We start from the raw sequence: 24,937 nt of genomic DNA, 5'->3' as shown, positions 1-24,937 counted from the left end.
AGTGGCTATAGCCTGTAATGCTGAGCAGTGGGGTGGGGTATATATGGGATCACACTTGCCAATAACTTTACAAAAATAGTAATCTACTTGTGGTACTGGGTTTCTTATTTGCTAGAATGGTGTCTAGTTTGGGGTAGTGTCTTTGTACTGTAGTTCCAGTAAAACTTTTATGTATTTATTTAAGAAGCTTCTACAGTAGGTTTTCATAAAGCTTTTTCAAAGGGCTTTTCTTTCTGCATATTTCTTCCTCCAACCTCCCCTTTAATTGTGTGTGTGTGTGTGTGTGTGTGTGTGTGTGTTTCCCTGCCTTGTAGTCTACCTGTCTACATTTTATCTGGTTTTGGTGTTAGAGTAGTCATGGATTCTTAGAATGCATTTGGAAGGATTTCTTCTCTTCCTGGGTTTAAAAAATCTCATTGTCTAGTCCTGACTGGCTTAGAGCTGGCCTGTAGATCAAGCTGGCCTCAAATTCTTGGAGATCTGCCTGCCTTTGCCCACCAAATGCTGGGATTAAAGACATGTGCCACCACACCTGGTCCCTCCGTGCCATCATGTGCTCATGGAGTTCAGAGGACAATTTGTAGGAATCAGTTCTCTCCTTCTACCACATGGGCTGCAGGAATCAAACTCAGATAGTCAGGCTTAATAAAAGTACCCTTAACCATGGAGCCAACTCACCATCCCTCCAATCCTTCCCTTTCTGTTTGTGATACAGTTCAGGAAGCATTGGTATTAATTCGGGTAAGTCTACAGTTTCCAATGGGTATGCCCTCTGCTTTCCTCTTTAGTGAAACCCATATTCCCCACCTTTTAGTCCTATATCCCCAGGACATACCAAGTAAAAAGTAACAACCAGCTTCCTACACAGATTCTTGGGTAGCTGCTTTGAAACAGAGAAGGGAATCCTTTGTCGGATATGTGAAATGCAGAGTTGGACTTTGCATCCTAAGGTGAGGACTGGTACATGTGAACCTTAAGAAGTACCACTCACAGAGGCAGAACTATAGACGCACAGAAGGAGCTGGGCTGCAGTGAGCACCCAGAGGTGTCTTATTGATCACCATCAGTTATAGCCATCAGCAGAGTGTTCACACATGCCAAAAGAGCTAGTGCAATAGTCTATGCTGGAGAAAAGCACAGAGACCAGACTCCAGCAAGATGGGTATTAAAGTGAGGATTGATGGCAGCTTTGAGATACAAATCAGAAAGGTAAACATTAAATAGTCTCTATTTGCTTATGACATTATACTATACTTAAAAGAATTTATGGTCTCTATTCGTAAAAGCTTCACAAAATAATTCTATCCATGAATAAATCTAATGCAAGGGATTAAAGATCTCTGCAATAAAATATTTAAGACACAAAAATGGGATTTGAAGAAGAAACTATCTTCTCTGCTTTGAGACTAGCAGAATTAATATTGTGAAGGTAGATACAGTATCAAAAGTAATCACAGATTCAATACAATTACCATCAAAATCTCAAAACATTACTCACAGAGCTTGGAAGAAAACTCCTGACATTCATATGGAAACACAAAGCAAAAAGAACACTGTTGGATAGCATGGTGCCTAACCTCAAATTATACTACAGAGCAATAGTGACAAAGATAGCAGGGCCCAGACACAGAACCAGATGTGTGTACCAAGGGACAGAGAAAAGAACCCACACAGCTGTAAGCACCGCTTATAACAAAGGAAAAACAATTAAACACTGAGGTTGGGGGGAACCACACCTCTGAACAAATGGTGCGGGAGAAACTGACATTGCTATGCAGGAGAATGAGCCTAGATCCATATCTCTCACTCTACACAAATACCAAGTCAAAATGGATCAAGGACCTAACTATAAAACCTTAGTCACTGCACTACCAGAGAAAACACATCAAGATGCAGGCACAGGCAAAAGAGTTGTGGTAGCACAGTGAATACCCCAAACTCTATAATTGGGAAATTAAAATCGTTACATAGCAAACAAGACTAGCAACATAGCAAAAGGACAGCATACACAGTTGGAAGGAATGTTTGCTAGGTGAACTATCCAAGACACACAAACTGCAATGATTAAGCAACATCAACTGAAATTTTATTGGATCAATGAATAGGCTAATGAACTGAATAGACAGGTCTCAAGAGAAGAAAGAAACAAAGCAGACAATAAATAGTTTTTAAAGGCATACTATACTGAGATATTGTCTCATCCATACCTGAATGGCTAATGTCACAAAAGCATTGCCAATGAATGAACACTGGCAAGGCTGTGGGGAAGGAGGGATCCTTGGTCACTGTAAGTGGTGAAATGGATGCAGCAAATGTGGACATCAACATGGTTTCTCAAAAAACTAAAAAAGGATCTACCAATGGGCATGGTAGTGCATGCCTTTAATCCCAGCACTGGAGAGGCAGAGGCAGGTGGATCTCAATGAGTTTGAGGCCAGCCTGGTCTACATAGTGAGACCCTGTTGGAAAAAAAAAAAGAACTACAATATGACCTGATAATATCACTGCAAGGTATACCTAATGGACTCTGAGTCAACACACCAAAGATGCTTCACATCCGTGCTTATTTCTGCACTATTCACAAAGGCTAGGAAACAGAAGTAGCCTAGAGGTGTTCATGGACAGATATAAGAATAAGTAAATGTGGTATATATACACAATGGAATTATATCCAACTGTGAGGAAAAATAGAGTTATAACACTTCCAGGAAGACATATAAAACTGTCAATTGTTATATTAAACAATGTAACCCAGACTTAGAAATACAAATGCTATGTGTGGTGCTTTGAATATTCTTGGCCCATCGAGTGGCACATTGGGAGGTGTGGTCTTGTTGGATGAAGTATGTCACTGTTGGGGTGGGCAATGAGACCCTCCTCCTAACCACTTGGGAGCCAGTCTTCTAGCAGCCTTCAGATGAAGATGTAGAACTCTCAGCTTCTCCTGCACCATGCCTGCCTGGACGCTGCCATACTCCACCTTGATGATAATGGACTGAACCTCTGAACCTGTAAAGCAGCCTTAATTAAATATCGTCCTTACAAGAGTTGCCTCGGTCCTGGTGTCCCTTCACAGCAGTAAACCCCTAACTAAGACAGAAGTTGGTACCAGGGACTGGGGTATTGTTGTGATAGGCCTGGCCATGCTTTTGTTTGAGCAATGTGGATTTGGGGACTTTGTAAAGCAGTGGAATGGTTTAAGTGTGACTTAATGGGACATACTACCAGAAGCATAGAAGACACTGTTCCCCAGTGTGTTTTGAAAGGCACAAGACCTAGCACAAGAGGTTTCAGAAGAGTAGACTTTTAGTATGTGGCCTACAGACTATTTTTGTAATATTTTGGTGAAGGATGTGGTTACTTTTTGCCATTGTCCCAAGAGTCTGTCTGAGGCTAAGGTAAAGGGATTTAGACTAATTCCTTTGACAAAGGAAGTCTCAAAACAACCTGGTATAAATTCTCTTGTGTGGTTACTAAAGTTCACCCTTATGAAGAGCATTTTAATGAGAAGTAGCAAGCATAGAAAGGAAAAATACAAAATGTATGGTTCAAAGAAAGAGTAAAGGAGCACCAGGAAATGGAATTCAGCCAAATCCTGTGTTCAAGAATATTAAGTGGGATTAAGGGAGTAGAGACCCTGGGGCAAGATCCCACCCAGCTAAGCTTATGCTTTTGCAATTGAAAAAGGGATCGTTATATTTAAACATTATTATGACATGGTTATTGTTTTCATTTGGACTTTTAATCTGGAATGAGCTAAAATCCAGAAATGGAGGGCACACTTGTGACCCAGATCTTGAGGCTGGAAGACACAGACTTCTGATCCAGATCTTGGGGAATAGTGTCCTTGAAAAGTTTTGGCTCAGGCATGGTAGTATACACCTTTAATTCCAGGAGACAATGGCAAGCAGATCTCTGAGTTCAAGGCCAGCCTGGAACAGAACAAGCTCTAGGTGAAGGAAAGCTTAAGTCCAGATGTGGTGGTATACATCTTTAATCCCAGCATTCAGGAGACACATCCATGCAGATCTGTGTTCAAGTTACAAAGAAAATTCTAGGGTAGCCAAGCTTAAGCAGTGAAGGAGTTGGAAAACAGAAAGCTGGTGATACTGTAATAGAACAAGGGGACCATATTCTAGCTCCAACAAGCACATGGCAGCTTCTGCCATGTGGCTCTCTCTGGCTTTAGAGTCCAAAATAGAAGGGACTATTGGGACAATTGATGCTGGTTATCTGGAGCCAAGACATTAGTCTTGATTAGAAAGACACCAGCATCACTGAGGTAAAATCTTCTGGGATGTGTTTTCTGAGAGCACAAAGAAGCCGTGTTCCAGAGATAGTCAAGATTGTATCTCATGCTGTAGCTGGATTTGATAATATGTAAGAATTTGATGGCAGAAGGACCGAATCACCCCCACTTGGTCTTCCTTCTTTATGGGCTTCATGTGGCCTGTGAGTTGCATCTTGGGCATTTCAAGGTTCTGGGCTAATATCCAATAATCAGTGAGTGAATACCATGTGTGTTCGTGATTGGCTTACCTCACTCAGGATGATAATTTCTAGTTCCATCCATTTACCTAGGAACCTCTCGAATTCATTGTTTTTAATAGCTGCGTAATACTCCATTGTGTAAATATACCACATTTTTTGAATCCATTCCTCAGTTGAAAGACATCTGGGTTCTTTCCAGCTCCTGGCTATTATAAGCAAGGCTGCTATGAACATAGTTGAGCATATGTCCTTGTTATATGTTCGAGCATCTTCTGGGTATATGCCTAGGAGTGGTATAGCTGGATCCTCAGGTAATGCTATGTCCAATTTTCTGAGGAACCGCCAGACTGATTTCCAAAGTGGTTGCACCATCTTGCAGAGCAACAAAATACTCAAGGGAGAAAATATGGAGACAAAGTGAGGGACAGAAACTGAAGGAGGGGCAGTTTCAAGACCACTCCACCTGAGTATCTATCCCATGTGCAATCACCAAAGGTAGAGGCTGATGTGGAAGTCAGGAAGTGCATGCTGATAAGAGCCTGATATGGATATCTCCTCAGAGGTCTTCAAGAGTCTGACATACTCAGAGGCAGATGCTCACAACTAGCCATTGAACTGATCATGGGGTTCTCAATAGAGGAGTTAGAGTGAAGACTGAAGGAGAGCTGAAAGGGTTTGTGGCACCATGAGGAGAGCAACAATACCAACCAACCATAGCTCCCTGGGTCTAAACCACCAGCCTGGGAGCACTTAGGGAGGGATCCAGCACTTCATTTGAATATGTAAGAGTGGAGGGCCCTGCTGGGCATAGGTGGAAGAAGAGAACCTTGACCGCATGAAGGCTGGATGCCCCAGGGGGTGGGAATTTTGAGGGTGGGGAGGTGGGAGTGGGGGGAGTAGATAGAGGTTACATCCACAGAGAAGAAGGAGGAGGGGTGAGGGGATTGGGGGTTCCTGGGTGGGTGGGGGATGGGGTAAGGGGACAACATAGGAAATGTAAATAAAACATCCAATAAAAAAAAAAAGAATTTGATGGCAGGAAGGGGTCATGGAGAGCAGCTGAGACTTGGCACTGTGAAAGGCCAGGAAAGGCCATTGGTGAAGATGCAGCCTTAGTTGTAGTTGGCAGGCTGAGACTGAAGGAGTTCTGCAAAGAAGTTAGGTTTGGCATCATAAAGAGAACCTATGAGAGGCTACTGATAATGCCTAGTTGTAGCAGAAAACCCCAGCATATTGGAAATGCCTGTACCATGAGATGACCACCAAGAATAGCAGCAGCAGTGGAGTAGACTCAACCAGAGCCTCGAGTGCTACAGAGGGCAGAGCTGGAGATGTTACCCAGGCCCTTTGGAGAAGCCTAGAAGATCATGTGTGGAGCCCAGATATTGAAACAAGAAGCCATGAAGTTGAAGTTTTCTTGGAGACCTCAAGATGTTAGAGATGTCAGAGCCGTGGGATACCTGCCGAGGAAAGCTGCTAATGGGGAGTGGAACCAACCCAGGAGAAAAAAGTTTGCTGCAGTCAACAAAGATGAAAAAGGATTTGGAGATCTGAAGACCACTTTGTCATCAGACATGGAGATACAGAGTCTGAACTTTGCCCAGCTGGTTTCCTGTCTTGCTTTGGGGATTACAGTTACCTGAGTGGATGAATCTAAGAAGAGACTTTGAACTTTTATCATTGTTGAAACTGCCATAGAATATGAGACTTTGGAAGTTGGACTAAATGTATTTTGCATTATGTTATGAGTAGGTACGGCTCCTATAGACTCATGTGTTTGAACAAACCTATGGGCACCAGGGAGTGGAATGTGGTGGTTTGAATATGCTTGGCTGAAGGAGTGGCACTATTATGAGGTGTGGCCTTATTGGAGAAAGTGTGTCACTGTCAGGGTGGACAATGAGACCCTCCTTCTAACCACTTGAAAGCCAATCTTCTCCTGGCAGTCTTCAAAGGAAGATGTAGAATTCTCAGCTCCTCCTGCACCATGCTGCCTAGACACAGCCATGCTCCCACCTTGATTATAATGGACTGAACCTCTGAACTTGTAAACCAACCCCAATTAAATGTTGTCTTTATAATGGTTGCTTTGGTTATGGTATCTGTTCACAGCAGTAAAATCCTAAGACACGAGATTTCTTCTCATGATCATAGATTTTAAGTGATACATATGTAGGCATAACTGGGGCAGGGACCGAGAGTAGGGCTTAAGGAACGGGGAGAATAACGGAATGTATGCGTCATGGGAGTCTACTGCGGTGCTCCTGTAGAGAACGGCGTGTGTAGGGCAGGGGAGCAGTGGGATGGGAGAGCAGAACCCCAGGAGGATTAAGAAAACAAAATGTGCATAAAGGTGCGATAATGAGAGGGATCTCTCTCTCTCTCTCTCTCTCTCTCTCTCTCTCTCTCTCTCTCTCTCTGAAGCTTAGTCTTGTCAATTTAACTGGTCTGCATTCAACTATGAGAAAAACGTTTGGGCACAACTGTGAGGGATTTTCCTAAATTAAGTGGGAAGATCTACCCTAAATGTGTGTAACACCTTCTAGTGGCAACCCAGATATAAAGAGGTCTAAGGGAAAAGCTTTTGGCTTTTGTCCCTTTACCTTCTGTCTGACCAGTTCTACCTTGTTTGTGAGTTCACCTATGCTGCTGCTGCTGCTGCTGCTATATTCCTGTCCTGATATCAGAACCCAGCTTCTTCAAGCTTCCAGGGTAGACTAGTTTTGAATGAAGACCAGTGTCTCTCTAGGAATCCTCTCAGCCTTCAGTACCAGACTGGGGCTGCTGAGGCATTGGTCTCAGCTCTCCCATGTAAAGACAGCCATTGTTGGACTACTCTCACCAAACTCTGTAAGCCAATCTAATAAATCTTTAACATATATTTATTCTATTGGTTCTGTCCCTCTACAGAACCACAACCATATGTTTTGAATGTTAATTTTAAAAATAAAAAACACTTTTTTAAATTACTGCACGGACTTCTGCTTCCTCCAGCTAAAGACTTGACTAAAAGATCTCTTTTAAACTGATTCTTTGGGCTGTAGAGATGGCTCAGTGGTTAAGAGCACTGACTCCTCTGACCAATTGTCCTGAGTTCAATTCTTAGCAACCACATGGTGGCTCACAGTCGCCCTCTTCTGGAGTGTCTGAAGGGAGTAGCTATTAGGTGTCCTCATCCATTAGGTATATCATATATATAAAATAAAAAATAAATGTTAAAAAAAAATGATTCCTCACCCAGCACCAATAGGCTAGGAATAGGCTAGGAAGAGCAGAGAGCCTTCTCCAGTATCTGCTTGCAATGTGGACCAAAGACATTCCTTCTTTAACTTTTAGCCAGCGCCAGATTGTGTCCTTCAGCAGTTTGGTGAGCCTTTTTTTGTTTGTTTGTTTGTTTTTTTATACTTTTTTGCTTAAAGCTTTGCTGTGGTTGGGGGCTGCTCTTTGTCCTTTCTTACCGTAATGCCTAGATCTGACGTTAGAGTTACATTTCCTTAACAGAGCTAAAGTTTTGTCCGTAGTAAAGGTACATTTTCATCTAAAGCCTGTGGACCTATTCAACCATGACATTACATAAATTTGTTTAAAAAAAAACAAACAAACAACAACTTCTCTCTATTTACAAAGGTTAATGTGAAGGGTGAAATTTGAAAGCAGTAGAAAAACAAAGCATTTTACAAATGCACCAGAAATGTAGATTTGTGCAGAAAGGGAGTTTTGTCCTAAGACATAATGCAGCTGAAGAGGAACAGAAATATGTTATACTGAGCAGGGATTACAGGGCGTACCTGGGAAGGAAACAAGAAAGAGCTTCTGAATGATTCGACTTTGGAACCTTCAAGTTTTGCTCAGCTTTGTAGCATTAAAATTATTTCACACAGGGCTGGTGAGATGGCTCGGTAGGGAAATGGTACATGGATGAAACTCAAGGCCCTAAAAAACTGTGTCTACTATTACAGTACAATAGCTTGTGCGAGGGGCATAGTTAGCTGCTTTAAGATCCTGAGACAAATTAGCTGGATGAGATGAGCCCGTAGTTACGGACATGCGTCTTTTTTTTAAATCATCTAGACAGAATAATGCATAACATTCTGTATTCCATTCAAACCCAACTTAAGAGCTTTCAACCATGACAAAACCTGAGTAGGTAATTTTCAACACCTACATGGATTATGGCACTTCTACATCTTCCTTAAAAATATACGACAAAATGGGAGTCACTAAACACTTAAGATTCTCGTTATTACCACAAAACACTGCAAACCACTTGCGGATATTCTCTAGTGTAGCTCAGTCCTGCCCCTCCAAGCAGAGCTCCGAGGACAAATAAGTAATAAATTAGATTTAGTAAGCTTTTATTAAGTGAGCATAGTTTCTACGACAGTTTGTACAGTGATGTTTGTTTATTCGTTAAGGCTTAAAAATCAACAAATGGGAGACACGCAACGGCCAGTTCTTCTTTGGTGCATCCCATAACACAGCATTTATCTGCGAAACCTCTGCGTTTCCTTTGGGGATGATTCCCCCAGTGTAAACTGCTGAAGGTATTCATTTTGTTTGTGCTTCTCTTCTGAAGTTTTACACTCTTAGCATAGGGCTTGCCCCTGTGGTATGAGAACACTCTTGTCTTAGGAAGCAACTCCGCCTTCTCAAACTGATAGTCGGGCAGTGGCTGAGGTTCCCAAGTGTGTGTTGCTTTCTCCTGGGAGGCACCTGCAGGGACTGTCGAGAGACAATGGGGAGAAAAGTCCTATTTATCCAAATCTTCTATTAGATATGAATGTAATATTACAATACTAAAATCAGGTAATAATTAAAAATCATTTTAAATAAAAGTTGAGAAGTACAACTATTCAGAGGCAATGTGTTTTAAAGTAAAACAGTTGTGGTGCTCTCCTATGAGAAGGCTTATCAACCTTTGAATATTTTGTAATAACATTTTTTTTTTTACCGTGATACCGCTCATGTGCTGTTAAATTCAGCATTTTACAACAGTAATCAACACTGAAATCAGTGGCTCCTACTGGGTCTTCAAGATTGTACGGCCCCGTATCACTTTCTAATTCCAGAGCATTTTTCTCACCTCTCAAAAACAATAAAAACCAGAACAAACAAACGGAAAGCTTAGCAGCCACTGCTAACAGTCTCGCCCACCATCTCTCCCTCTAACGCTAGACTACCCGTCATCTAACCTCGTCTCCATGGATTCGTCTATTCGGTACATCTCACACACATGGTAGCTTTTGGTAGGTGGTCATTTTTGTCTGTCTTTCAATTAGCATAGTATTTTCCATGTTTAACTATGTTTAGCCATATGTGCCCTTCCTTTATTCCTTTCATGGCTAAACAACTTCCAAGTGTGTGGCTTTCCCACAATGCATTTCACTCATCCATCTGTCAGCTTGTTCCTTGGTGGTCTTCACTTCTTGGCTATTATGAATGGCACTTGCCCTGGCTATTCACACCCACATTTTTGTGTGTTGGCGTTTTCAGTCCTTTGGGTATAATAACCCTAGGGGTGAAGTTGCTGGATCCTATGAACATCATCTCATGGCTTCATATGTCACCTTTGTTGAAATACCCATTAAACCCTGTGTTCATTTATTTACAGTGTTTGCCTTTGATTATTTCCAATCAGTAGCTCTTTTTGTGTGTATGTTATAACTAAGTGGCTAATAGAAGCACTTCATTCTTCAATAAAATATAAAGAAGTATGCAGTGGAGTTGTACTCCACGTACAGATTTACTGTTACATTGTTCTTATTGGATACCGCATGATAGAAGCTAAAATAATTCCTGGATGCAATTATTCAGAGACATTATGGATGTCTACCATGGCCATATTTAGTACTGCCTAGAAGGATAATTTTTTTCCAAGGCTTTAACCACAGATTCAGCTCTGTGAGCTGCACTCTGCATCCTTAACCCACTATAAGCTCAAAGGAAGAAATCTATTATGGGGGATGATGATCCATGGTGTGTGGGGGAAACTAATCGGTTCAGTGATATTTCTGCAGTTTGAAATTAGAAGAGAAGGGCTGGAGAAATGGCTCAATGGTTAGAGCACTGACTGCTCTTCCAGAGGTCCTGAGTTCAATTCCCAGCAACCACATGGTGGCGCACAACCATCTGTAATGGGATCTGATGCTCTCTTCTGTTGTATCTGTTGACAGCTGCAGTGTACTTATAAATAAATAAACCTTAAAAAATAAAATAGAAAAAAATTATTTAAAAAAGAAATTAGAAGAGAAGAAAAAGGAAGAGGAGGAGGAGGAAAAGGCAGAGAAAGAGGAGGAGGATGAGGAAGAGAAGGAGGAGGAGGAAGAAGAGGAAGAGAAGGAGGAGGATACAGAGGAGGAGAAGGCAGAGAAGAAAGAGGAGGAGGATGAGGAAGAGAAGGAGGAGGAGGAAGAGGAGGAGGAGGAGGAAGAGAAGGAGGAGGAGGAGGAGGAGCTGGAGGAGGGGGAGTAGAAGAAGGAGAAGGTGGCGGAGGAGGAGAAAGAGAAGGTGGAGAATGGAGGGGAGGAGGAAGAGGAGTCAGTGAGTTTCAAGACTGAAAAGATTCCATGAGGCTTGTCATAGAATAAAGGAATGCAAATAACATAAGAGCAAAAAGAAAGAGGGATGAAGAGAAAGAAGAAAAGAGAAAGAAAGGAGATAGAGGGATCTAGAGTCTGCATGGATTCTTGGCTTTTCTGAGTCCATTACTGGATCTTTCTTCCCACCACCCTCTTTCATTGGGACGTTTTGCTAGGGATGCTATGTCCCCCTGAAGCTAGAGGATGCAGCTTACTGCCCTTTTCTGCTATTGCGATTAATAAGACAGAATTATAACTAAACAAGAAAACAAAGATTAAAGGGGACAAAATCAGTAAGAAAAGAGGATATAGTATAGATACTAGATGATTATTAATTCTCTAACATTTGAGATCAGATTGAAATGAATTCCTATGAAAACCTTAAAAGACACAGACATACGAAACTTAAGCACATCGATGACAAAGAAATCAAAAGCAAAACTAATCACACATAGATGGTTTTAGAGGTGACGTCCACCTATTTTTAAAGGAAAGTGGTTTACAAGCAGGTTCCATTTTATTTTATGACTCTCACTAATTCCCTATTTCCAAATCAAGTGAGAACACTGAAGTGTTTTTTATTTCTTTATTTTTTTGATTTATCTATTTATATGAGTACACACTGCAGCTATCTTCAGACATACATTAGAAGAGTGCATCAAATCACATTACAGATGGTTATGAGCCACCATGTGGTTGCTGGGAATTGAATTCAGGACCTCTGGCAGAGCAGTCAGTGCTCTTAACCACTGAGCCATCTCTCCAGCCCTGAAATTTTTTTTAAAGTTCTGCTAAGTCATTTCACTTACAAACACTGCCTTGAAAAAAAAAACTATAAAATTCGTTAAGTGAATCTATAAACACATTTTACAACATAGGAGAAAGGCTTATACCAGAAAGGTAAGGGTAGGTCAAGATCACGAAATCTATCTATGCAATTCATCATACTAATTCACCTTCAGCACTGCTGCAAACCAGAGTATTTTCATCTGCCCCGATGTAGTCTCCCTTTCTACCTATTTGCATAGATGAACTATCCATGCCCAAATGCATCTCATCCGCCCTTGTCCTTCCCTGTGTCCTTTACTAAGTTTTACTTCACATGAATTGTTCTGTTGATTTTGCTTTCCTACCTCTATCAGCCCTTCTAGACGAACCTTACTGCCCTACTCTGCTGCTTCTTCCCCTTCCTGTTCCAGACATCCTGACCTCCTTGCTCTTCCCCGGTATAATTCAGATAGCAGTGTCTTTCCCCCTGCCGTTTTCTCTAAATAAACTCCCCCACCCCACCCGCCCATCTATGTGGCTGACTAGTCCCTCACCACCTAATATCCATTTTCTGACAATGCCTGACAGTGGTTAATTTCAAATGAACAAGAATTTATTTGATTCATGAATTTGGGAGATGCTACAAAGTCCAAGGACTTTTCCTGTAGCATCATTCCATAGTGGAGGTGCAGGAAAAGGAAGATGAAGTTGATTTTGCAATAGATTCACTCAAGACAATCCACGTCTGTGGTCATGGCCTGAATCTATTTCAAGGGCATTTAATTTCCTCACTTTACCTCCTAACACTGTCCCGGAAATTAAACTTATAACACATGGAATTTGGGGTATACATGAAACCATAGCAACATCTTTTGCCAAAGGTCATCTTTTTAATAAGGCCTACTATGAGCAAAGTATTTCTTCTAAGTCTAAAATAGACTTCATATTAGTTTGTATGGTATTTTTTTAAAAATTGTATTTACAGGTACACTAGGCACAAATTCTATTTCCTATAGAAATCCACTGGCAGACCAAAGTAGAGGATAAGAGGAGTTTGCACACTGATAAGCTAACAAGCCTTCCCTTCAGAGTTTTACCTGGGTTTGTGAATCTTCCCCAGGCAGAGGAAGAGCGGTGAGGGTTAAAGGTTTTGACCTTCCTTGAGTACTGGGGAGCGAACTGTGTCATAGGAGTTTGCTCCTCCATCTCGAACCGGCTCCAGTCACTTTGGCCACAGAGTTTTATAACTTCTATCAGCAGGTGCCTGCCGCACAGCTTCCTGGGTATGGAGACCTCTTGTTCCAGGGAGAAAGGAGCCAGTAGGAGTCCAAGCCACAACAGACAGGAACAGCACAGTTGCTTCATCCCTGGGCTCCACCACAGGGCCGGGCGCGCTTTAACGGCCGTCGCCCCCCCCCCCCCCCCCCTTCTCCACACACCACGCCCCAGCCACGCCCCTCTCCGCTCCGCTCTCGGGCTGCTCTCCCGCCCAGACAATCTTCTCCAGAACACTAAGGTTAGGTGCAGGGTGTTCCAGGCTTGCTTGGACTTCCGGCTTGCAGAAAGTTGAAATTAGCAGACTCTTTCCTGCTCAGAAATGAAAGTTTTAAAATGTCTTCTTTGCCTGACTTTTATTCATTCATTTTCCTTGTCATCCTCTCCAAGAAACTGCCTCATGAAATATGAGAATAAAGGACTCTGAGAGGCAGTATCCTCTACCTGGAATGTGATCTCCTTTTTGCCAAATGTTTACATGAACCATCTCTTCCCTTCGGAGAAACTTCTCATCTTCTTCATGGATTATATTTTTTAACTTTTAAAAATTGGTGATGGAGCTAAAGAGATGTCTTGGCAGTTAGGAAAACTTGCTCTTGCAAAGGATCTGGGGTCACTGACCTGTACCAACAAAGCAGCACACGATAGTCTGTAACGCCAATTCAGTTCATACTTGTGGCACATATGCAGACATACAAGCAAACACTCATACATATCAAATAAAATAAACAAATCTTTAAAAAAATATCCATTTTTCAGGCTAGCATGCAAAGTAACGGGCTTCATCGCGGCATCTTCTCACATCTGAAGCATTATACTTCAGTCTCGCTTATTCGCCTCCCCTAACTGCCTACAGTTTCTGCCTTCAGTAATTCCCCTTTCTGCTTTTTTATTACATGTGTTCTATCAATTACTTGATTTCCTCCTACCTTCTTTAAGCATTCATCCCTCTCCAGATCCCTTTTGTAGTTTCATGACCTATAAACACACACATTTAAGCAAATACACATATAAACACACAAATACATAGTTTTAAATCTATTCTATGTGTAAGTAAAAACATCATTTAGTATCCTGTTCCTAGTAAAGTTTGCCTTAATTATTGGGATTATTTCCTGTGCTATTGGAGTTCTTTTCAGAACATCTCTGGCTATGGTGCATCTTGAAGTGTTTGCCCTATATTATCCTCTTGAAGTTTTACAGTTTCAAGTTTTAAGGTCTTTGAGTAATTTTCAATTAAAAAAATACAACATGGAAAATAAAAATCTAACTTCATTCTTTGTGTGAAAATCTGGTTCTCTCAGCACTGCTGTTAAAGAGGCTATCTTTTCTCCTGCCTTCGTTAAAAACCAGGTGGCTATATATGTGTAGCTTTATTTGGGGTCTGCTATACTGTTCCATTGGTTCATGTATCTGTCTTTGTGCCAGTACCCACTGCTTTTTCTTCTGGGACTCTGATGTAATTTGCTCTTAGGTGCTGTAATACTTCCAGTATTGCTCGTTCTGTAAGCATTTCTTTAGCTGTTCAGGGTCTTTTGAGCTTCCAAGTGAAATCTAGGGTTATCATTTCTAGTGCTGCCAAGAACGGCACTGGGAGTTGGAAGAGTATTGTACTAAATCTGTAGACATCTTTTGCTGATAGCAGTCAATTTTGCCACATTAACTCTGTCTGTTCGTGAGCATGGGAAGCCATTCTATTTTCTATATTATCTTTCCAATTTATTCAGTGTCTTAAAGCTTTCACTGTAGAAGTTTTTCACCTCTGGCTTTTGGAAGTTATTGAGAATGTCCCCCTGCTTTTTCCCCCGATTATCTCATTACTAATCTACGTTAAGGGTACTGCTCTTTCTGTGTTGGTTTTATGTTCTGCTCCACTGCTGAAGATATTCATCGGTTCCTACAGTTTCTGACAGCATCTTCTTCCATGATCTCATTTAGTATTTTCTCACTTACTGTAAATAATTTTGTTTCCATAATATATTCTACAGTCATTTTCACTTTCAGTTTTATAATCATTTGTGATATATTAATAGAATGTATGATTAGATGCTCTTGCTGATACGGAAATTTAGTGTTTCGGTTTTTCTTCTTCGCAAAGCGATGTTGGAGATTTAGCCTCCAAGAGTAGGCTGTTCAATGAGAGTATACGAAGAGGTATTCAAATCAAAAGATTGTAACGTAGAAATGCAAAGAACATGAAAAAGCAAAGCAATGTCACTCTTCCGTAAGGTTATGATTCTTCAACGATGGAACCCAAAGATCCTGAAATAGGTCAAATGCCAGATAAAGAACTTCAAATGTTTCTGGTAAAAAAAGGACCCATGACATAAAAGAGGCTATGAACAACCAGATGACTTCAAGCAAGAATCTTGAACAGGCATCGGTAGGTTACTTAACTGTAGTGTGGGCAACTTGCCAATAACTACATCACGGAAAAAATCAACACCTCCTGGGGGTTGGGGTAAGACATCATAATCAATACACCTCCATTCCCTGGCCCATGATGGAATGCTGAAGGGTCCAAGTTTGTGCAGGTCCATGTCCAGAAGATAGCACTTCAGAGCACTCTTCCCATTCTCTAGAGCTTTCCAGTTCCCCACTTCCTTCTTCCATGACAGACACTCCATGGGCCTTGATGGGGGTGAGTGATGTCAGTGTCCTGTTAAGGCTAAGCACTCAATACTCACTTGTTCTTGGTACTTTGACCCATTATGAGTCTCTGAGTTAATAATTGCTTCCTTTGTTATAAGACACCCCCCCCCCAGGCGGAGGACCCCACTCGGTTAGCCGGGAAATACAAACACAGCACCAAATCACTCCTGAGAGGCACGGCTTGATGCAAACAGCAAGAGGCATTTATTCAGAATCAGCACGCTGGGGCTTACTCGTATCCCACACAGGGGTAGAGAAGATCAGCCCCGAGTCACCAAATCACACAACTTGCAAACCAAGGCGGGGGAGAGGGGAGGGGAAGGAGGGAACACACATCATTGGGGTATTCAAATGGTATCTGGGGTAAAGCATAGAGGGTCACTCTATGATTGGCTAATTTAATTTGACAAGTTCTATTTCTCGCAAGCACAGGGTTCAAGGTACGGTCAGGCTCTATCTAGGGTACAAGGGATCCTGTTCCTGCTTTTGTCATAACTGTTTATCAAGACCATCTCTTCTTGTGGTCAGCCAAGTTCTTGGTAGTGGGGACAGTCTGTCTCAACAGAACATGTTTGTGCTGACATTATGGCTTTTAAGCGGACCAAGTTCAGCTAGAGGCCAAGTGAAAAATTTCCATTCCTTCATCCTCCACTTTTTCTTTTTGTAAGTTCTAATCTTAGAAACTTAGGTGGCCATGTCATCATAATCATCTAGATTCTGATGATGGAGGGACTGATATTGTTGTCTAAGCATCAAAATCTGGACAGCACTGACCCTTTCTCTAACAAAAGCAACTAAATTGTTTAACACACAAGGCCCCAGAGTCAAAAGCAAAAGTAAAATCAAAAGGGGCCCTAATAAAGAAGAAATAAGAGTGGTCATTCAGGGGGATCTGCCAAACCAGCTTTCAAGCCATCCTTGTTGTGCTTCACGGTCTCTTTGCCTCTTACCTAATCTCTCTCTAAGTTTATTCACTGAATCCCTGATAACCCCAGAATTATCTACATAAAAACAGCATTCTTTGAGCCAAGTGGCACACAGACCTCTATCTTTTAAAAAACAACAAATCTAACCTTCTCCTATTCTGTAATACTACCTCAGAAAGGGATGTCAAGGATTCTTCTAATTTTGGTATAAACTGTTCTAATGCCCGCAGGTCTTCATCCATGGCAGCCCTGAGCATTTGAAAATGTTGGGGTCCCTATATGAGGGTGGCAGTCCCTGTTCCAACTCCAGCAACCACTCCCAGGCCCAAAATTACGGCCAAGGTCAAAGAAATGGGCTCGTGTTTAAATCAGGGATTCTTTGGGACAGTCTTTTTCCTGGCCTCAATAAGCTACCTCTGCTCTCCTTTCAGAGTGTAGCCTAAGTAAGTGACTTCCTTTCTGCAGAGCTGGGCCTTTTTTGCAGAGGCTTTATAGCCTAACTTAGTCAGTTCTTGGAGAAGTCGTTTAGTTCCAACCAGGCACTCATCTAGGTTTTCTCCTGTCAGCAAGAAATCATCTACATACTGTAGGAGAGTCACCTGAAGGTTTTCAGCTCTGAAGGGGGCCAGGTCTCTATGGGGAGCCTCATCAAACAGAGTGGGTGAATTCTTGAACCCTTGGGGCAGCCAGGTCCAAGTCAGTTGGCCCGTCTGTCCACTTTCTGGGTCCCTCCACTAAAAGGCAAAAATAGGCTGGCTGGACAGGTATAGCCTCAGACAGAAGAAGGCATCCTTCAAGTCCAAAACACTATGACATTTTCTCTCAGGTGGGAGGGAGCTTAGCAGATTGTAAGGGTTAGGCACTGCTGGATGAATATCCTGTACCCTTTTGTTTACTTCTCTTAGGTCTTATACTGGCTTGTACTCTCTTGTGCCTGGTTTCTTAACAGGCAAGAGTGGGCTGTTCCAGTGAGAATGGCATGGAACCAAAATCCTTTGTTTTACCAGCCTTTGAATATGGGGTTGGATCCCTGACCTCGCTTCTTGGCTCATGGGATATTGGTGAACTGCCACAGGAGTGGCACTGGCCTTGAGCTCCACAATCACAGGAGAGACCTGTTGAGCCAGTCCCATGCCTCCAATTTTGTCCCAAGCCTGGGATTATTGGGCTATCTACTCCTGCATGTCCTCAGGTCTCGGTCCCTGAGAAAACAGCCTATATTCTTCCTCTAATTTTAGAGATAATATGAGTGTAAAATCTTTGAAAAGGGTGACTTCTGGTCCCTCGGGGGAGAAAACAATCTGGGCCCCCATCTTAGTGAGGAGGTCCCTTCCCAGCAGGGGCATGGGACACTCAAGAATTACCAGGAATGAGTGGGTTACCTGTCCCACTCCCAAGTCCACAGTTCTTCGGGTAGTCCATGGGAATTGTCTCCGACCTGTGGCTCCCAGGACTGGAGACTTTTTATCTTTCAGCTTGCCCAGAGGCTCAAGTAGCACGGAATGTTGAGCCCCAGTGTGAACCAGGAAGTCCACTGGTTGCTCCTCCACCTTCAAGCTTACCCTAGGCTTGGGGAGGGGATCCGAGCCCTGTCCCCTCTAGTCATCATCTTCCAGGGCCAAGACCTTGGGAGTCCGGCCCCTCTTCTTTGGGCACTCTCTGGCCCAGTGTCTTTTTTTTTTTTTTTTTCTTTACAATAAGCACATTGGTCTTTCTCCAGGGAGCTCTTGGTAGGGTTTTGGTTAGGTCCTGGACCGTGATTGCCCAGGTTCCCTGACTGTCTAGGCCTGTCTCTATAAGATCCTCTCTCCTTATGCCCTATCACTGTGGCCAAAATCCTGATCAGATTCTTTTCCTGTTTTCTATCTCTCCTGTCTTCTCTTCTTTCTCTCTCCCTTTCTTTTCTCTGCTCTTTCTCTTCTTCAGTCTTTCTCTTATGAAACACTTTCTCAGCCTTTCACTAGATCCTGTAAAGTATAGTCCTGGAGACCCTCAATCCATTGTAACTTCTTCTTAATATCTGGGGCTGATTGCTCAATGAAGGCCATGGCTACCGCAGCCTTATGTCCATCCGAGGTAAGGTCAAATGGGGTATACCTCCTATATGCTTCCATGAGGCGCTCTAAGAACACCGAGGGTGGCTCAGTAAGACCCTGTGTCACCTCTCTTACCTTAGCCAGATTGGTGGGCCTCCTCATGGCCCCTCTGAGACCTGCCACCAGAGCCCGGCAGTAGATGGCCAATCTCTCCCTACCTTGTGCCATGTTGAAATCCCAGTCAGGTTGAGTCAACAGGAACCCTTCATCTATAAGATTAGGGAGCTGGGTTGGGCACCCATTGTCTCCAGGGACATCCTTCCTAGCATCTAGGAGAATCCTCTCCCTCTCCTCGGTGGTGAACAGAGTCTGAAGCAGTTGCTGACAATCATCCCAGGTGGGCTGATGGGAAAACATAAGAGACTCGACCAAACCCATGGCTGGGTTATCTGAAAAAGAGGGATGATTAGTCTTCCAATTATATAAATCAGAGGTGGAAAAGGACCAATATTGGAGGGGCTGTAAGCAGCAGCAGCAGCAGCAGCAGCAGCAGCAGGGAGTTGGGGTTGTGGGTATGGAGGGGGAGGCAAGGGTTCCTGCCATGCTGAGGGTTCCTTGATCTTGGGGTAAATACAAGGAACGGAGGAGGGTGGACGCACCTGTTCTTCTTCCTTTGGTCGGCCAGGTGGTCTTCACTTCTCGCTTTCACCCTTCAAGGCCAGGACTCGGGAGTCTGACTTTTTAGGTCTCCTGACCCAGGGTTTGACCCACAGTGGGGGGTCTTCTACCAGATCTTGCCACACTGCGATGTACCCTGCTGGTCAGAGTGAGGCCCCGAACTGGTCTGGAAGACAATATCTTTAACTGCAAGAATGGTTTCCATGTTAAAAGTGCCTTTGGAGGGCCATCTGACGTCAAAGGTTGGCCACTCCGAGGCACAGAAAGTCTGTCAGGTCCTTTCCTAATTTCTACTGATAAATTGTGGGCCCTAGTCTTAACTTCAGTTTAGTGGTCCAGAACCAAACTAAGGGGAGTCGTCACAGTCTGACCCATCATCTCAAACCACACGAGCAACAGAAAAGAGAAAAGACAAACAGAAATCAAGCAACCCAAAACACACCATCCCCTCAAGGACTTCCAGAACCAGACAAAAGACTCAGACGGCAGGGGCTTGTGAGGATTCTCCTCCAGGAGAATCACACAGTCCCCGTGCTTCAGATAGGAGAGTCCCAGGCGTCCCTGGGGCTCCCTACCTCCCGGGGCATCCCCCAGGGCGGCAGCCTGTGGTCTTCCAGGCACATCTATGGACCACTGTCTCCCAGCTCTCTCAGCTAGGGAAGTGGCTGCAAAACTTCTCCCTCAGACACAAAGCATTCACAGACTCGCTGGCCTGCACAGACACACTTCCAGGGGATCCCCCTTACCTCCAAGGATAACTTCGAGAGTGAGAGGTGGTCACAAATCTAGGACAAGCCCCTAAATGTAAGACATCCTCCCTCAGGTGGAGGACCCCACTCAGCTGGGAAATACAAATGCAGCACCAAATCACTCCTGAGAGGCACGGCTTGATGCAAACAGCAAGAGGCGTTTATTCAGAATCAGCACACTGGGGCTTCACTTCAGTCCCGAGTCACCAATCACACAACTTTTAAAGGTCAAATCCGCAGACCAAGGTGGGAGGCAAGGGGAGGGGAAGGAGAGAACACACATCATTGGGGTATTCAAATTGTATCTGGAGTAAAGCATTAGAGGGTCACTCTATGATTGGCTAATTTAATTTGACAAGTTCTATTTCTCGCAAGCACAGGGTTCAAGGTACGGTCAGGCTCTATCTAGGGTACAAGGGATCCTGTTCCTGCTTTTGTCATAACTGTTTATCAAGACCATCTCTTCTTGTGGTCAGCCAAGTTCTTGGTAGTGGGGACAGTCTGTCTCAACAGAACATGTTTGTGCTGACATTATGGCTTTTAAGCGGGCCAAGTTCAGCTAGAGGCCAACTGAAAATTTTCTATTCCTTTGTGCCCTTCCCCCTGCCTTGAGCAGGCCTGAGAGACCTTGTTTACCACAATAGATCAAATAATAGGATATAGGTGGAATCACCCACCTTGGCTGCATGACAATAGACACCTAGGTGGAGTTACCCACCTTGGCTCTTGGCTGCAAGTACAGCCTGCTACAGGAACTTAGAAGAATAACTGCCTGCTGAGCTTGCCTTGAGACATCTCCAGCCGTGACCTGTGACCAAGAACGGATTATACCACCCATCTCTCCTGGCTGAAACTAGGAAGGGTTCAGGCAGGGCCTCCCCCTTTAAATTGAAAAGCCAAACATTAAAGCATTGAGCCTTGATCAAAGAACTTTGTCTTGGCTTCATCTCTTTTCACCCACCATCTTCCTTTCGTTCCTAGCCCCCTTTCAGGTGAACCTAGTTGACTAGTCGGCTACAGGTGGCACCCGAAACGAGGGACCTGAAAATGGGGGAGCAACTGATGAACAGCTGTCTTGGTGGAGCTCCACAGAAAATAGAAAAAGAAGGAGAGTGTCCCGCGCACTTGGAAAGTAGCAAACTATATTGATACTAGCACTAGTGGTAGTTAATTTTGGAGGCCGTGTTTGCAGGAAGTGAGTTTAAAGGGATACGGTCTAAGCCAAAAAGGTGTTGACCTGACCCCTTTCTCGCCTAGGAGGTGACAGCAATTATGGGACAGGAGAATTTCCAGATAGGCATTTGCCGCAGCCTAAGAGCTGCTTCAGGCAAGAAGAACAGGGTTAGAAGGAATTGGAAAACTAAGAAAGCAGGGCACTAAATTGTAAATATCAACAGCCGCCCGCTACATCTCCTAAAGAACTAGATGAAAAGTTAGATCTTGAATATGAGAGAGAGAGAGAGAGAGAGAGAGAGAGAGAGAGAGAGAGAAGGGGTTTCAGAAAAGCAAAAGCAGTTGTCCTCTCTTTGAGCTGTGTCAGCAAAAAAGAATGAAAAGGCTGTTTCAGAACTCTCCTAGGAACAGGAGGAAAGTCAGGAGACGTCCTGAGTTTCTCTTTGGCTCCTAGACATCCTTGTCTGTTGCCTGTCCTTGGCGCGCCAATGTCCACATGTGTTAATTGTTTGGTTTTTTGTTTTGTTGTCTAAATGTTTGTTCTATGTTTCATGGTCAAAAGACAAAAACAGTTAAAGCTGCTACGTATCCACCCCTTGATCTGGTTTAACTTGGTTTTAAAGGCAGTCTTAATATGCACAGCAGAGGCTGATAATTTACCCTACACCTGTAGCTAAGAACCAAGCTGAGCTGAAAAAGCCTTTCCAGGAATTGATTGTCAGCATAAGCTACTTTTAAAAGGGAACAGCAGCTTTTTGGATTCTATAAGGAAGCTAACAGTTGCTTGTCCTAGAAAAATCTCTGTGACAAGGTGCTTTTCTCTTGAAATTACAGCTAGAAAAAGCAAGAAAATTTGGTTTGGTCTAAATATATAAGATATGTAGCCACTTCATTTTTGTTTCTGATTGGTTTTAAAAGTGTAAATATGTTCTACATGTCTTGGTTATAGATTATTGGCTTATAAGTTATTGGGTTTGATTAGAAATTTGCAACTTTGGTGACACAAAGTTGGCTTCAAACTGGTAACTCAGGGTTGGAGTCATTCAGAAACCAGATGTATAAAAAATTTAAAACAATGTCTCTTTAATGAGATATTAAAAGCTGCACTATCATGCATTCATATGTAAGAACTGGCAGCAAGACTTTGTAACATGAAAGTACTACACTTGATGTTGATTTTAGAGAAAACGGATTGTTTACATTGTTAAAAATTGGTTTTGCTTAAGAAACTTAAAAAATATAGTTAAACTGCCACTTTTCCATTGGCTGCAGTTGGCAGTTCAATCATGAGTTTGGAATTTTTTTGACTCATCCATGTTTATGGTTGAGAAGAGGATAGAGCAGGTAGGGTTGAATAGTAAGGCTATTTTGTCAGGACAAGATTGCTTGCTTTGGAGCTCAGAATGGTGGGATACTAGTTAGAGAACCGCCATGATGAATGCTCAGGCAGACAATGTAGATTGGGATCTTAGCATGCTTCTAAGAGAAGGTCAATGTGAAGGTAACACTAATCAGGTTGAACTGCCTGCACAGCTATCAGACCATACAAAGCAAAGACAGACTTACATAGGTACATTCGTCTTTGTGCTGAAATTGGGCCCTCTTAAAATGATTGTCTGGCCATAGCTGCTGCCTTACAAGGGACCACTGTACAAGCAATGCTTGCACAGAACCGTAAAGATAAAAGATGTTTTAAATGTGGAGAATTAGGTCATTTTTAAAATGACTGTTCCAGGAACAAAGGCAACAATCAGGTCACTAAGGTTGTGAGCCAGAAATTTGTCCTTGGTGCATATAGGATATCCTCTGGGCCAGGCCTCAGGATATAGGCTGAGATTAAAGACGTTCACATTTGTGGTGGCTCACGCCTTTAATCCCAGCACTTGGGAGGCAGAGACAGGCGGATTTCTGAGTTCGAGGCCAGCCTGGTCTACAGAGTGAGTTCCAGGACAGCCAGGACTACACAGAAAAACCAACCTGTCTCGAAAAACAAAAACAAACAAACAAAAAAATTCACACATTTAAATTAAGACTATGCACAGAGTGGGTGCAGCAGAAACTTGTGTGACAGTCCTTTTGTCTTGGTCATCACGACTAACCCCTAGAAGGGTATTTTCTAGAGTTTGTTTATTGCCTTGCTTGTTCCTTGAGGGGGAGGCGTCAGCCTCAGACCCAAAGACATTTAAAACAGCTTACAGGCCAGGAGTTAGAGATAATGATTATGCTAGAGGAATTAAAATTATGCCTGCTTCCCTCCATGGCATTATAGCTGTGCCTGTTAACAGAGTAAGAGAGGACAAGATTGGCCTTTATCTGATACTCTCACTCAGCTACAAAAAATTGGTTATTCAATTAATCCAAAACAAAGTTCAAACTTAAGATTTATAAAACTAATGGGGCACTACAGCTGTACTTGCCTACTCCAGCTGCCATTCCAGTAAATGCATATAGAATTATTATAGATTTAGAAGATTGTTTTATACCGTTCCTTTACATCCTGGTAAAGGTGAGAGGTTTATACTAAGTGAATTTGCTTGTAATTTTTGAGAGCCCATGAAAGATATCATTAGAAAGGTTTGCCTCAAGGAATGGTTACATTATATAAAAAATTTTGTTGTTGCTTTAATACAAGAAGTTAAGCATTTGAATCTCTCAACGTATATTATTCATTGTATATTTTATTGGCTGATCTCTCTGAAGGAGTTTTTCTGCAAGCTTTTGCTCTCATATAACGAGCTTTAAAATTTTGGAGTGCTTGTTGCTCCAGAAAAGATTCAAAGGCAATATCTTTTCAATATTTGGGACCTCAGTTATATCTTAAGCAGGTTGTGACACAGAAAATTCCAGTAAGAATGGATAGTTGAGGCTGGAGAGATGGTTCAGCTGTTAAAGGCTAGGCTCACAATTAAAATATTAGAGTTCAATTTCCAGCAACCACATGGTGGCTCACAACCATCTGTAATGGGATCTAGTGCCCTCTTCTGGCTTCCAGATGTACTTACAAAAAAAAGGGTTTACTTCTAATGATTTCCAAGTTATTAAGAGGTATTAATTGACTAAAACCTCATCTTAAGCTTACCATAGGAGAACTTGAACTTCTGTTTGATATTCTCAAGGGCGATGCAAGTCCTAATTCCCTTTGACAATTAACTGATGAAGGACCAACAGCTTTGCTGAAAGTAGAGTAAGCTGTTAGTTATCAACAGATAAATTATATAGAATATGATCAATTGTTGGCTGTTTGCATTATTGCTACTCATGTGCTCACAGCAGTCCTTTGGCAGAAGAAACCATTAATGTGGATTCATCCTTCTTCATCTACAAGTAAAGTGTGAACATCCTATTATGAAACTATTGCTGTGTTAACACAGGATTGTAAGATAGAATCCTGAAAGTATTTTGGATGAAATGTTTATTCCTTATTCCAAATAGAAATTAAACTGGTTATTGGAAAACAATGATATTTGACTTATTGCATAGCAAACTTTTAGGCAAATTAGATAATCATTATCCACAGGACAAGTTGTTACAGTTTTCCTCTATGCATGCTTTTGTATTTCTTGGAAATTTGCATGCAGTCCATAGAAAAGATGTTTACTGTGTTCATATGT

At 42.5% G+C, this 24,937-nt stretch overlaps 1 protein-coding gene and 1 pseudogene across 1 annotated transcript; both read right to left on the bottom strand.

The window, feature by feature from the left end:
- Positions 1-8,829: 8,829 nt before the first annotated feature.
- On the bottom strand, positions 8,830-13,205 carry Insl6 (insulin like 6). Its single transcript, XM_028764119.1, has 2 exons — positions 12,935-13,205; positions 8,830-9,213 (listed from the first exon to the last, which is right to left on the bottom strand). The coding sequence occupies exons 1-2, from the start codon at positions 13,200-13,202 to the stop codon at positions 8,909-8,911; spliced, it is 573 nt and encodes a 190-aa protein (XP_028619952.1). The 5' UTR covers positions 13,203-13,205; the 3' UTR covers positions 8,830-8,908.
- Positions 13,206-17,862: 4,657 nt separating this feature from the next.
- On the bottom strand, positions 17,863-19,779 carry LOC114618332 (annotated as a pseudogene).
- Positions 19,780-24,937: the final 5,158 nt, after the last annotated feature.

Source organism: Grammomys surdaster, unplaced genomic scaffold (assembly GCF_004785775.1).
Source record: "Grammomys surdaster isolate TR1022 unplaced genomic scaffold, NIH_TR_1.0 141, whole genome shotgun sequence".
In the NCBI taxonomy this organism is placed as follows: Eukaryota; Metazoa; Chordata; class Mammalia; order Rodentia; family Muridae; genus Grammomys; species Grammomys surdaster.
Note: the sequence above shows the minus strand (reverse complement) of the source record. Positions and strands in the feature narration are given on the sequence as shown.